Source organism: Phaseolus vulgaris, chromosome 3 (assembly GCF_000499845.2).
Source record: "Phaseolus vulgaris cultivar G19833 chromosome 3, P. vulgaris v2.0, whole genome shotgun sequence".
NCBI lineage: Eukaryota > Viridiplantae > Streptophyta > Magnoliopsida > Fabales > Fabaceae > Phaseolus > Phaseolus vulgaris.
This window is the reverse complement of record NC_023757.2, coordinates 534,027-549,769: the sequence shown is the minus strand read 5'-3', so window position 1 is coordinate 549,769 and position 15,743 is coordinate 534,027. Positions and strand designations below refer to the sequence as shown.

General features: G+C 34.0%; 2 protein-coding genes across 2 annotated transcripts; both read right to left on the bottom strand.

Moving 5' to 3' along the window:
* Positions 1-707: 707 nt before the first annotated feature.
* LOC137806056 (protein ASPARTIC PROTEASE IN GUARD CELL 2-like) lies at positions 708-2,882 on the bottom strand. Its single transcript, XM_068605979.1, has one exon. The coding sequence runs from the start codon at positions 2,767-2,769 to the stop codon at positions 1,375-1,377; it is 1,395 nt and encodes a 464-aa protein (XP_068462080.1). The 5' UTR covers positions 2,770-2,882; the 3' UTR covers positions 708-1,374.
* Positions 2,883-4,294: 1,412 nt separating this feature from the next.
* LOC137806058 (probable protein arginine N-methyltransferase 6) lies at positions 4,295-13,492 on the bottom strand. The gene is made up of 13 exons (XM_068605981.1): positions 12,992-13,492; positions 12,841-12,906; positions 11,882-11,950; positions 11,529-11,564; positions 10,368-10,433; positions 9,645-9,713; positions 8,738-8,815; positions 8,419-8,497; positions 7,197-7,291; positions 5,761-5,845; positions 5,389-5,585; positions 4,794-4,912; positions 4,295-4,717 (listed from the first exon to the last, which is right to left on the bottom strand). Exons 1-13 carry the CDS (start codon positions 13,232-13,234, stop codon positions 4,675-4,677), a joined length of 1,245 nt encoding a protein of 414 aa, XP_068462082.1. The 5' UTR covers positions 13,235-13,492; the 3' UTR covers positions 4,295-4,674.
* Between the last annotated feature and the right edge of the window lie 2,251 nt (positions 13,493-15,743).

The following is a 15,743-nucleotide window of genomic DNA, read 5'->3' as shown; positions in this document are numbered from 1 at the left end:
AGTAGTGTTCCTTCTCGTGTTTAATTGTTGTAATAGTGTTAGGAGAAAGGGTTTGTAATCCAAAGTGTGTGGACAAGACAAGACGCATGAGAAAGTGATATAGGAATCCTCTGGAACCATTACATCTTCAACAGTCCCATCATTTTCCCTGTTTACATTTTTGCTGCTGAATTTTATATGGTGGGATTTCTGGTGCATGGATAAAGTGGAGAAGAGAAGAGACGAATTAAGGATCAAATGTTAATTTCACCACCTCATATGGAAGTGCCAGAAAAGATGTCTGGTATCTTGAATCTGAGGGCCAAAATAGAAGCTACCGTGTCTATTTGTGTACTACTGACAGGGATTGGCAGTGTGTTAGAGTCAGAGGATGAAAACTTCTGGTGCTTTGGAGGTCTCACACTGGATTTGCAGCAACAACAACTTCTCTTTCGGCTTCAATATTAACTTTTAACATTACTTCTTAGCTCTCTACCTACCTTCTTCTTCGCCTCTTATTGCAACATTGTTACCCTCTTCACTTGATTAACATTTTTTTAGAGATCTCTTTCATCTGCATACTTAATAATTTGTAAATTAGAGGATAATAAGATATGTTCTCTAGGAGAGTAAAACTAATCACTACCTTTATGAGAGTAAAAGCACATCCATGCTTAGATTTCAAAATAAACTTAAAGCAAAGTCCAGAATCAGCATTAAAAAAGTAGTAAATAAGAAATGAACCAACCAAAAAGTCAGCATACATTCTTAAATTATATAGGAATGTGTACATGTTACATACAAATACCCCCAAACTCTCCTTCAATCTACTCTACTGCTTATTTTCCTGGTCTCACATCCTAAAAAATCACTTTTGCCCAAAGGTGTCCTTTAAAATTTCAGTTTTGTAGAAATCTGATGTCATTAATCAAATTTAAAATAAAATATCAACCCATCGATTTTAAATTGAAAATGACCTTATTATGTGAAAACAAAGGTAGACCAGAACCAAAGTGTTCAATTGCTGCATGCCCCCACCAGCTTTTTCTCTCTCTCTGAAGGCTACTCCTCTACCAACAACATCAAAGCATGTTTTTTTATGAGCACTTTTATCTGGGTCGACCAAAAAAGCAACCTTTTTTCATGCGTATTCTTTTTCCATGCTTCTTTTGACCACATTATTACGGCGGCGGGAAGGCAAATTAGATTCCCCGGCAATGCAGCTCTGCTGAATTGCACTGGTTAGCATTATACCAAAATTAAAGAAGTGGGAAAAATTGGCAGTGACATTGAAGAGTTTAGTTTGAGGTATAATAGAAAAATGAAGTTATGAAGATGAAGGTAAGAGTAACAAAACTGAGGTGGTGGGTGCAGTAGAATCTTTATTTCCCAAAATCAACAGACATTGGGTCCAAACCCGACAAAACCATTGGCACCATCAACCGAAATCTGGATCCCCTCTTGCTGAATATTCCCTATAATGGAAAGCCCAGAAGGAGAAGCCGCAAAGGCAAAACAGAAAGTCCCCACGTCATCCGCCGGAATCAAAAAGTTCCTCGCCGGAAGGGTCAGGATCTGCCCGCCGGAAAAGTAAAACGACACCGTGGGAACCCGAACCGTCACAAAGCCGTTCAAATCGTAGCACGTGTCGAAAATGGACAGTCCCGGTGCCCGGGGCAGGTTGGTGGTCTGCGCAAGAAAAGCGTCGCGGAAGGTACGGTAAGCCGGCGTGGGAAGCCTGGTGACGGCGGTGCCGGTGTCCATCACGGTCCCTCCGTCGCCCAGATCAGTTACCCGGAAAACATCCTCCGATATGTTCAGCCGCGAGCCCCCAACTCCGAGACCCGAGAGCCCGACGTAGTAGAAGCTGGGGAAGAAGGGGTTGGGAATGAGTGGGACCCACGCCGCTCCTAGGGGCAATGCCTGCCGTCCGAATTGGAGCGAGCCGGAGGCGGCGCTGCCGCGAGAGAGTAGACAGTAGGCGAAGGCGCCGCCGGTTTGGCCGCCGAGCTGGCCCACGAAAGACATGGGCCCGGCTCCCAGGCCCAAAAGCCCAGCCGCCCCCACGAACATGCCCTGGTTCCATGTCCCGCAGCCAATGGCCGTGTTCCTGATGAGGGTCCTGCCCAGCGTGATTGTTTCGAGCGCGAGTGTGCCGCGGGTGTAGGAGCCGTCGCCGTACGCCACCTCGTAGCGACACCTTCCCTGGTGGCAGCCGGCGTCGTCGAGCTGGTCGCAGACGGAGGAGGAGCAGGGAACGCCGGCGAAGGAGGCGGAGAGTGCAGGGTTGAAAATGGGATCGGACTGGTTGTAGCAGAGGTCGCAAGGCTGGCACTGGACCCACACAATGTCACTGCCTGAGTCTATCACCATGTACTGATACGTTGCAGGGCTTCCGATTCCTATTCTCACAAAATACTCTCCGCTACCTTCCTCCATTCCCGAAACCACGTCGGATCCAAAGGACGCTTCTTCCGCCGCTTCCGTGCGAGCATCGCTGTTCTTGTTAACGATAGAAGATACCCTTTTGGCGTCCCGTTTCATTCGTTGGTTGAAGCGGGTGGAGTGATTCATGGGAGGGGCTTTGCTGATTTTGTCTCTGTGCAGAAGCTGAACTTTCCAGTTCCCCTGTTTTTCTTCTAAATCCTCTGGTTCTTTGGGTGGGTTCTTGAGTTTGGTCGCCGCCATTTCTTCCTCCACGTTGAGGTGTTGGAAGGGGGAAGGCGAGGAGGTGCAGGTGGTTAGGGTTGGAAGCAGGAGGAAGAAGAGCAGAGTGTTGAGAACGGCCATGTTTGTTGACTCAGAGCTCCACGTTCACTTTCTGTTCCTTCATTATTATTATTATTATGATATTGTTGTTTGGTTTTGGGGGAAAAAGGAGTATAATTGAAAACCAAAAGTACACACACATATCTAATATTTGGAAAATGTTTATGTTTTTTTGATAAGCCGACAGCGAAATCCTCTCCTACACGTGTTTGTGATTTCCAGCAAGATGCCACACACGCACACACACACAAGTGATTTGGTGAAGTGAAGGATGAATATGCGAGGAGAGGAAAACGACAGAAATATAGTACACAATACAAGTGTGAAACAAAGTTGGTTTTTAATTTGACTTGGATTATACATAAATGTGTAATAAGAGTTGAGGGATGGAAGATGATTTGGGTACTTTCGGTGGGAATATATAGAAATAAGAAGAAATAGGAACAGAGGTTAACGTTGTGGTAGGATTTCAAAAAGCAGGACAAAGTGCGGATTTTGTGCATTGTTTGTTGGGGATAATGGCTGCTTCTGACTGCACCATCATCACTGTTCTTTTCCCTTTCTTTCCATTTTATCTTATTTTCCTATTTATACCATTAAGTTATTGAGAATAAACAATAGGAGTTATACAATATCAACTTTTCTATTTACTAAATATAATATATTTATTGAATGTAATCATCTGGCTTTTTATTCAATTTATATTTAAGAAATACTTTTAAATAAAAGGTAAATATAACAACATTTTTTTTTGTAGTTGTACAAATATAACATACAAATAACATTTTTGTTACTTCTAAAATAAAATGTACATCGGGGTTATTTCATTTTGGAGACTTTAAAAAATAGAAAATGTGACTTTTGGAATTCGAAAAATAATTGACATCCAAAACACACTTCTTTCTAGGTACACTAACACCAAGAAATAGATAAAAAAAAAGGAGTTCAGAGTCTTTATGAAAGCTTTATATAAAAGAAAAAAAAGTAAGGAAAACAATTAAACATATACACAAATATCAGTATATAATTATAGTTTCAATTAATTCTTACATTTATAATTTTATTAACAGCTTTTATAATTTTTAATTATAGTAATCCATTTGGGAAATTTTCATCTTGCTAATTCAGCTATAGTACACAACTTTTCATTCGTTTGGAGGAGATATCTTACAAATTTGTGGACCCCACCCCTTAGCAAATATGTGGACAAAATTTAGACAGCAAATGACAAAGAATAGCAATACTCTTTCTTCATTGTGTGGTGTACGATGCAAGTGCATCAATTTATATCAAGATGTGGAACTATCCTATGTATTCCAGAATTTAGTTTCAAAGTAATTTTTTGGTTATTAGCATTCGCTCCACAATCTAGTTTCTAAAATGCATATTTTGAAAAGTAAATTTTGAAGCTTTAATCATAAAACTTCTTTCACTCCCCAAAAAATAAGAACCTGAAACTATAGTAGTCTACTATCACTTGAAAGATTATTTTCCAGAAAACTAAAAATGTGAAAGCTGGAGGAAGAGTAGGTTGAATCTTTTGAGGTTTAGAAAAAGAATACTAATTTCATCTTACAGAAACATGTCAACGATGATGGATCAAAGTTGATACATTGAAGTGTATATCAATACGCAGGCGATATACAGTTCAAAAACAGCTCTATGTTACAATAAGAATCCAAGAGAAAATTGAAAAGAGACAGCCTCAGTGATGTATATTACAACAAAATTGCATGTGGTTGGCCTAACTCTATGGTGCGACAAGTTCGTCAGTTGCTACATTCTAATCTAGCAAGCAGAGATTAGTGATTTTGAAGAACAAACAGCTACCCTCAGTTCTCTAGGAGAAAAGGAGTCAGAAAATATATATGCATACGTCCGAGAAGAGCGTTGATGCAAAAGACAATGCTCAAGAACATCAAATTATCATCTCATAACAGACTCTTTCACATGCGATCGACCACCTGAACTGCAATGCCAGGGAACAAAGTCAGAAATCCATTCAAAATTACCCAATTTTGGGAAACAAAAGTGTTCCGACTCACGTATATTCAAGGTGAATATTCATAAATCGAGCATTTTCTCTGCTTTGCGACAATGTCACCAAACCTTCAATTAGTTGATCTTGTTCCAGCTCAATGGGATCATAAAAGTATATCAAGGTCTGCAAAAATATGTCACAAAAGAAAAAGCAAATTTGAATATAATATTCCAGAAGTCAAAATAACATAATAATAAAAACAAAGAATAAATAAAAAAAGGGAGCTGCCATGAACCAAACATTATAAAAGCTCAAGCTTTGAGTTCATTCACAGTTCCCATTCAATCCTCCAATTTAGGAAACAGGAAAAAAAAAGGATGGCATGGCATGCTTTCCAGTTTTCACAACTCGGCAATATAAGATATATACTCTAGCAACACGCTCACTAATAATAAAACAGAGTGGTCCCAAATTTATAGCCCCACATAAAGTTTATCTACAAAAAATTGCTTTAGACAACCAGATCAAAGATAACTTGTACATTTTTATTTTTTCATTGATGCTAAGACAAATATTGACAAAACACTTGTACATACACTCATTGAACAAAAAAACTAGAACCACATTGAAATTGGAAATTGAAGAAATAAATACAGCACCTGCTGCCAATGTGTTGGAGGGTCCTCAGGCGCAGTGGACAGGACCAGTGCTTCATTTGGATTTGTTCGCTTTTTTCTCTGACTACCATTCATCTGATGATTGTCAATAAATGAAGTAGTTGAATTATAATTGGTTGATGCTATTGCGTTCCCATTAAATTCAACATCAAACCAAAATGCAAAACCATGTAGGGGTGCTGGAGAAAACAGGAAACAAATTTCAATTACTGTCATCACAATACAATATTTCACAAAATTCAGAATAATAATGTCAGTAAATTGGATTAGAACAGGGCACTGTGAAATTAACAAACAAAGCAGCAAAATTCAGAGGCCAATAACCAGTGAAAAAGGAAGAACACAAAAGGTTACCTCGCATCATCGAATTGAACTTAAACTTGGTCGTTACAGATTCTAACTCATTGATGGTAACAGAATAACTATCAATGTACTTTACCTGTAATTGTAAATGAACGATATTTTTTCAGAAATAATACTGAAGTGGGGGAAATTTCAAATAGAAAAATAATCATGCAATACACAAACAAATATGTTTCTGTACAGTAGTATTTACAACAAAGACTACGAGACATTCTGAACAAATACTGCATTTGTGATCTAAACATCACACAATAGTCAAATAAATGGTGTAAAATTAGTACTATTACTAGCTGATCCTGAGCCATAATAATAAATTAATAGAAGTGCAAAGACAGTGAGAATAAGATCCTCCCAATGGATAACAAAGGCTAAAAAAACCTGGGGAATTAGGACCAAAACTGGCTCAGACCAAAAAGATCTTGAGTTCCCTTCCAGCTAGTGGTCTTTTATTGGAATGTCATCAAGAAATACGACTGTAAGCCATCACTGATGCGTGTGGCATTCCCAACTTTGAAAAAGGAGAAACCATCCCTCCTCACCTTTAACTTTCATTTTCCCCAAAAGAAAAGGATAACAACAATCTAAAGAGAGAAAAATATACAGTACAAAGCTCAGCATATTTGACAAATAAACTTCCAGAAAGGGAGAAAACACTGTATTACCAAATAACATTTGACATAAGAATCTACAGGACCTGTAGCTGAAAATTCAGAAATTTCTCTTCCAAGCCTCATCACTGAATGATTTACTCAGTCCATTGGGCAATAAGAGACACTACTACATGTTGATTTCATTACTGCACATTCATTTAAGATTTCCGTATCAGTCTGGCTACAATCGACTTCAACCAGTCCTTGGATTTTGAGACTGTGATACTTAAAAATTAGACAGAAATCAAAAGAAACATACAAGTGCGCAATGCACATCAGATATTCCTGAGACTGAAGACTGCTACTCAACTTCCTATGAATTTTTTCTTATAGTTTTGAATTCTAGTGCCATATACACGCTTGGAATATTGTAAGAATAGTATAAATGTTTGCCTTCTACTGCGACAAGAACTAATGCTGATTTCTGAAACGTTATTGTCTCTGATTTATTTTTTATTATAAATTAATAATTTCTTGAGACAGGAATCATCAAATAAAAACAGAAGGACAAGATACTCCGAAATCTAATAAAAAGTGAAGGAAAAAGAAACATATAAACCAAGCTTCTCACCATATTGTGAAATATACACTTTATTATCGAATACTAATAATACTTATACAATGTATCGTGAAAAAGTTTACCAAATCTTTATTCAAACCACAACCTCTTGCAGAAAAAATAATTACTGAATAGACAAGCATGTTATTCAACATCTTACGGTTACAAAGAGAAGTCAAAATGTATACCGCCAGCAACTACAACAATTGTGAACTTACCACATGTGGCCATGTCAAAACATTTTCACCAGTTATTGTCTCTACGGAAGGTTCTTCAAATGCACATTGCTTAGCTAATGGCACCATGGCAGACACTGCAACAGAAAGCAGTATTTAAAATGTGATAAGATACATATCTTATTCTACTTTAATCAGTTGTTTGGTGCATATAAGGAATATGATTGTCTTATTCAACTACTTATTCGATCCTGTTGAGCTAGTGAAGTTCAACAAAATAAAGTTTGTTGATGGATCAGGAAAAAAAATAGTATAGTATATGCATGTATAAGATTTACATATATTATAATATAATATAATATAATACTAATAATAATAATATATAACTATATTCATCTATGATATAAATAATATGATTATTATATATAAATTTGGATATTACATATTATATAAAAGATCGGAAAAGATGAGTTTGAAGTCCATATACTTTTTGTATGTATGAATTTTGTTCTCAAACTTTAAAAAATATGAATTTAATCATTCTTAATTTTAAAACATAATAAGATGAATTCATAGTGAAAGGGACTAAAATCCAGAAGTATTTTAAAGTTCAAGGACAAAATTCTTGAATAAGAAAATGTAAGGACTTCAGACCAAAAGTATAGGGGACTAGAACATTTTCCCAAATCTTGAATGCACACCAATACACAAAATAAATCACATATAATGTACATATAAATAATATTTATATTCAACATATTTACCATAAATATTTCATAAAAAAATTGCCAAAGAAAATTAGAACATATTATTAATAAAAAATTAAAATTAAAGAAAAAATAAACACAATTCAAATATTTTATAAAAGTAATAAAAATACAGATGTTATAATTACAATGTACTAAAAAATCATATTTAATATTTACAACATAGTATAACATTTTTTAAATACTTATCATGTTTATACATTTCTTTGTTCGCATTTTCTTTACAATTTCTTTATCAAATCTTATATGTTATTTCTCTTTTTACAATTAAAAAAAGAAATAATGTATTAAAAGTTTTAAAATATATATTAAAAATCAATTTTGAAGATATTGCCAAATTACGATAACTACAGATATGCAATACCTGGCAATATTCATTATGAAGTCTAATCAAGCAGAAAAATAAGCAAATCTAGTTTTAAGTCTGCACAAGTATTGATTTCCAAATCTTCATAACAATCTGGTATGCCATCTATGTCAACAAGTACATCACTCACTATTAATTCCATAAACATTGCGCCAGAAGTCAACACTGTCATTGTATCTGTCTGTATGAGTGACAGGAGCCATGTACAACTGGAGAAAAGTACAATAAGTATCAACATTTTTATAAGACACCAAAATTTCAAATCATTATTAAAGATGAACTGAATGATGTAATTAATGAGTCCCCAATCACATTCAGGCAGTTCTAGGTTCCATCCATAAGGCATCATACATATGCATATGGTCAGGCTTCAACCAGACAAAATAACCTTTTAGAAGCATTCCCGATTGCATAAGCAATATTATTTAAGCTAAAATAAATAGAGATACCGTTGCACTTGAAGGAAGAATAAGACCTCCAGGTTTGAGCCATCGATCTCTAGCATTAATAACACTTCCAAGCATACTCTACAAGAGAAGAAAAATCTTCAAACCAATACAAATCATAAAATGTGGATTTACTTTTAGAAGCTGAGAAATTTAAGTTTATGACGTCTAGGTATAATCTAGACTTGTGTTGGAACTGAAGCACCCATCCTTTCCCAACACCAAATAAAAATAAAGAGGAAAAAAAATGAAAGGAAAGCGAATTCTAACTGACATTTAATGTTTAGGTTCTTCCACTCAATAAAAGACAGTATATCAATAAATCACAAGCACTGTTTACATCTCCATAGATATATTATGCATCGACCTTTTCTTGATAAATCAAACCACTAACACGAGATCAACATGTTTGTGTGCATGAATCTGTGTGTGTGGGTCAAATAAGCCGAAGTCATTTGGTGCTGTTGATGCATTATTGCATTTTCTTTTAATTTACTAGATTTACTAAATATAATAACAATATGAAGTTCCAAGGAAAAACAAATTTGGATTATCTGCATCATACAGATTCCACAACTTTTAAATAAAGCTCAACACAATATTTGTGTCCTGTCAAATTATATATTTGTAAAAATTTTGGTTTCCGCAGCTTCTAAATAAAGCTCAACAATAAGCTTGTGGTCTATCAAATTATATAATTGTATATTTTTATGCTGTATTTTTATTCTGTGTCGTTTCAGTATCTTGCTCTCACTACTAGGATTGTATATGTAGTGATATAAAATTAGTTTTTTGCTAATTTCAACATCATTTATGGTTTGGTTCTTCTGATCTTATGAAAATTTGATTTAGCTTTCAACGTTCAAAAATATATATTAAATCAAATAACCAAAAAAATCCTAATACGCACCTCATATAGAAGCATATAGCCCATCCATTCCGAAATAATAACATCCACCTCTTCATCAATTTCAACATCCTGCATAAAGCATAAGGTGAATATAAAATTATACAGCTTGTTCTAAATAAAAAATATAAAGTTAAAAAAAGAAAACAAACAAATTTCTAAGTAGAATTTGCTAAATGCCTAGAATAAAATACACATTGTGATATTTTTATTAAGTTTCTTTTTTTTATTTGGTTATTAGTTAGTATTACTAAGAATCAGAGTACTATAAGTTGATAAAATATTAAGTTTATTAGTATTACTAAGAATCAGAGTACTATAAGTTGATAAAATATTAAGTTTATTAGTATTACTAAGAATCAGAGTACTATAAGTTGATAATTTAGGTTTTATATTTGTTTTTTTCTTGACTTTATACTATCTAGGTTTGTTAAGTACTATAAGTCGTTACTACTAATTATGATTAGTGCATGATTTTTTCTTTTCTTTTCTGTTTTTCAGCTTGTGTGTGTGTGAGTGCATATAAAATATTACAATAGTGTTCACCCCACTATCAGCTAATCCCACTTTTGGGGTCAGCCACTCCACTCTGCAATCCGGGAATGATAACTACAGCATGCACCCATTACACATACTGAAGAGTACTGTATACTAGGTAAAACTATGGTATAAGGTACAGCGTTAATGAAAAAAATTAAAAAGCATATATTGGCCAAAGGAGCCTACCTCAACTCGTCCATGCAATACAACAACAACATCAGACAAGTTATTGGCTTTCACAACCTCATTTGCCTGCTCCCAAAAGAAAGTAACTAATTCAAACAAAGTATTCGAGGTAAAAATGTGCAACAACTTATTGACAATCTCAACCTTTAAACTTATAGAACAACATCATAAGAACTCAACTTATAGAACAACATCATAAGAACTCAGCTTATAGAACATCATAAGAACTCAACTTATAGAACAACATCATAAGAACTCAACTTAGAGAACAACATCATAAGAACTCAACTTATAGAACAACATCATAAGAACTAAGCTTATAGAACATCATAAGAACTCAACTTATAGAACAACATCATAAAAACTCAACTTATAGAACATCATAAGAACTCAACTCTTTGTTCTCTACATCCTACCAAAAAGACAAAAAATTAAACAGAACAAGAGGAGCCAGTTGTACTACAAAATGTTAAGCAAAGTAATACAATCCTCCAAGAAAAGTTTATAATAATCCACTAAGAACCACTGGTATTACAATGCTTTATGAGTAAAGGAAACAGAAAAGGCTTAACAAGGTTGCACCATCACTCATATTTTTAAAGGAAAGACAAATTATTTAAAAAAATATTATATTTCACAACATCGGGAAAAATGATGCAGAGAGAAAGGGGATCAATTAAAATTAAAGGTTAGGTTGCTATTTGGTCAGCTATAGACGAGCACTATTCATTCTACCGTAAGTCATAATTATGATTCGACAATATCTTTTGCATGGATATATAGTATATTACATACACAGTATCGCTACTGTAGCATAAATTGAACTCAAAAACGATACAGTAGCCCAAATATTGTATTCTTATCTTCAACAAGCACAGGATAAGATAATAATATCACACATCCATTGGGTTATATAGCCATTTAGAACTCAATCTAGCAAGAAAGCCAATACACATATAGCTTGCCTTAGGTTTTCTGCATATCGAAAAAAGGAATAATTGGCTTGTAAAGCCATGGATGCATCTAAGAAGATCCAAAAAAGAAGGCCCATTTTCTGTAATACTTCTATAGGTACAAATAGAAAATTGATTGCTTTTTAGTTACAACCTCACATGAAAACTAAATGGGGTTCAAATGAAAATTATGATCTTTGACAATTACCTGCAGGGCAATGTCACTGGCATCAATTGCGTACACCTGGCAACACAAACATTCCACAACATCATGCATGTCAAATGCTTTAGTGATGGAAAAAAAAAAAATGTTTGAAACAAGTACATTAAAAGCTTAAACAAAGGCATAAGGTTCCAAGAATACAGCAATATATAATATTAATCCCAAAGATAAAAAGTGCATAAGATCTTCCTCTGTTTAAAAATACAGAAGGTGAGATGAAAAAAAATGAAGAAATAGAGGGCTTAAAGCAAAATATAGATTTTATTACCAAAAAAATATAATAGCAATCCATTTCTATTAACTAAAATGACATGAACATTAGTTTGAAAAGACCATACCCGCTTTGCACCAGCTTGAGCACAAAATATAGAAAGAATTCCTGTACCACATCCAACATCAACCACAACCTGAAAGAATATGATTAAAGAGCAGGAAGGACAGGAAAAACCATAAGAAACTTAAATCTAGAAGAACTTAGCCCCCACTTATCAAAAAGAAAAAAAGAGTACTTTAGGATGAAAAAGACAAGGGCAGCCGGAAATTTCGGGCATTTAAAAGAAAAAGAAGGAAATATGAGTTTGGGTCATTTTGGGAGAGAGCCCATCAAACCTGATTATGTCAGTAAAAATTGAATAAAAAGATAAGCAAGGTTTGAGGGACAATTAGGAGCTAAGAAAGCAAACAGATAATGTTAGCTTTCTGTCTCCCTTTTGGTAAGTGAGAGTTTTCCTTTTAGTTACATATAAAGCTTGAGGTGCCGTTTCCTCACAACACCTGACTGGATAGCTAAAAGAGAGGTGTACTGGGGATTTGTAATAGAAGCAATTCCACTGGCGACCTTTCAGCACACAATTCATTTTCTATTGAAAGTATATCAAACCCTTCGCAATCCCAAACTCCCAACATGCCTTTTAAAGGCATCTCCAGAAATGAGTTTGGTGAAAGGGTCAGAAAACAATCATTTCAAGCACCATACTAGGATTAGGGTTCCACGACAGGAATTGGGTCATTGAAGTTCAGAGTTTTTCAACTACTAGTTTAAACTAAGATTCTATTAGTAGAGTACAGTAATTCGAGAATTATTCCTGGTGCGGCTATAGTAGTCGTGAATCCCCTTGAAAACTTTAGATAGTACATACATAAGCAGCATTATTAATTATTAATTCATAAAGTACATTGTTATCTGGAGACACAGAAATGAGCATTTGCAGAGTATATAAAAAAAAAGAGAAAATATATGAATTAAATTGCAGTGATAGCAAGTGGTGGCATAGAAAAAAGGGGACAGAAAAATTACTTTGCCTGCAATGAAACTCTGGTGCTGCATGATTGCTTCCCTGTAAGTCTCAGTACGCACGCGATCCTGCATCGGAAAGCATGATGTGAATAGAGAGAATGAGTGAAAGATGAAATGAGAGAAGAAGAGGAAGAGGAAGAGGAAGAGGAACCTTGATCATCTCCTGGTGGATACCGAGATGAGCGTAGGAATGGAAGTAGGCGACGTCGAAATCAGTGCAGGGAGGGCGGTGGTGCGGTTGCGATTGGTCGAAAACCCTAACGGAGTGAGAGGAAGAGGAGGCGCGTGACCTGCGAGTGCCGCGACGGACCCGCTCTCTGTGAGTGTGGGTATGGGTCGGACCCATGGCACCCACCTGCTCATAGCCGTTACTATGATTCTCTCTCGGAAACATCTTCCTTCGCCTCTCTCTTTCTCTCTCTCTCTCTCTCTCTTACAACTGCGCCTTCTCAACTCAACTCAACTATTTATATATAAAATAAATAATTCCTTCTGTCTTTTTTCTCCAACACCTCATTCTCGTATCTTGTCTTTTTTTGTACATGGACCCTTTGTCTCTCTACTCAAGCCCTTTCAATTCAGATTAATATCCGTTACTCCCTAACTTTTCAATTTCACTCCCAACCAAATATAAAACTTAACCGGTTCGGTCTCTGATATTAAAGAACATCCTAAGACACTTAATTAAACCGGTCGAGTTAAAGAAATCTCAAGACACTTAATTAATAACACTAATCACACTTACAATAATATTTAATGAATCATATTCATATCCTGAAACATGCGGTAAATATCTCTGACAAAACAGTTAAATACGAATTAAGTGAAAGAGAAGATAAATATTTTTCATATATTTCAATATACATATATACCAATATATTTTTTTATTAATTTAGGGATCACGACGAACATAAGTAAATAACTTATATCCGGTCCATCCGAATAACAGCTCATAACCAACATTATAAATAAACTCTCTACGTGGTATGTTTTTATCAATTACAAAAACACACTTTATACACAAAATATTTACTTGTCGGAGTACCAATTTTAAATCCACATCGACCGAACACTAATAATAAAGAGATTTTAAAAAAACAAGAAAACTTCGACAATCTCATATATTATATAGCCTCTCTTAACAAAAAAAAAAACAAACGAATGTAATATTTTTTGCTCCATTAAAAAAATGAAACATTAGATTTTCACTTTTTCATGGAACATTTTTGTTACAAACATTAAAAAAATGTTTCCCTGTGGATGTTATCAAATGAATTTGATAATTTGCTCAGATGTTTATAATGTTATGAATAAAGATAAATTTTCTATCTGGATAATGTGTCTCGATACATAAGTTAAAATATTACATCGTAATTTAATTCTTTGTATATAGTTGGTTCAATTATGAACTATAATTAACATTAAGATCAAAAACATTAAAAAGGGACAGCTATTTAAAAGTGGATAAATGTTTTATAGAAAGTAAGGCATGACCGTGTTTGCATGAAAACATATTTAAACATTTTAAAAGGAATACATAAAATCACTAGTACAATAAAATCGTTAAATTGTGGAGTAAATGCATTTATTTTCCTCACAACCTGTCAATTTTCTATTCACGTTGCACCTTTCACTTTTAAAAAAAATAATATTAATGTGTAATTTTTATTCATTTTAATTAATGTCTCTTACCATAATAACCTGATATAAAATAGCAAATGCAATATGTTAGACCCAAGTTACTATTTGATGGTTCAAAAATATTCCAAGTTTTGATATCTTTTACAATATCAAATATGTATGGCTTATTTATAGATCTTAGTAAAACTCTTAACAAAAAATGTATCCATAATACAAATATTAACGACTAACTTACTCAATAACAAAAAAATAAATAAATACACTTAGGTAAATAAAAGAAAAAAACTAAAAAATATACACTTTGCACAATGTAGCATAAACCCGACACTGGTACGACAGACACAAAGTCGTACACTTCCGCACGTATAATCTCTAAAATGTAGGACATGTGAATATGAATCTATATATTATATAATTGTGAATTATATAAATTGATAATAAAGATTTATGTGCACAAATAAGTCTGAATTTTTGTTGTGAGAGGAAGATGCTTCTTATGGTTTTATTCCTTATTTTTATAATCATAATAAAAATTTTATACAATAAATTTAATTTTTTAGTAAGTTAATATATTTGTGTTTTTTAAATTTGTGTTATAATCGTGTTAGAATTGTCATATATCTAAAAAAATATTTTTTGAATTAGATATTTCATTAAAAAAAGTTCTAAAAGTGTCATTCGTGTGTCTGTGTCCCATACACACCACTCCTATAGTAGCAACTACAACAATAAAAAAAAATAATGATACATTGACAACCCATATTTTTTATACAATCACATTATAACCTCTAATATTATTATTTTAATATTTTTTTATATCATTTAATTACAAATTTATCCTTTATTATATATATTTATATCTAAAATTTATCCTTTATTATATATATTTATATCTAAAGTGGTATACAATTTTCAATTCAACATTTCCAAAAAAAATGGAGAAGAAAGGAAGGCTTGAACAGGGGTTTTATGGAGCATTCAACTTCTGGCCTACGATCAAATTTCTTGTCTGTACTTTCATTGGAATTGATGACTTGCCCTTTGTCCAGCGGGCAATGAGTGTAAATTGGGCGTACAGATATTGGGTTGGGTCAATCTATCATTATCAAACTCAAAACAACCAACACACAGTAAAAGAGATTTGAACAAATAGAGACAAGACACCAATACATCAACTGAGAAAAAACACCACATTCAAAATATTGAAAGTTGCACCCTTTTGTACTAGCACATGGGATGTGTGATTCAACAATATGAAAAGA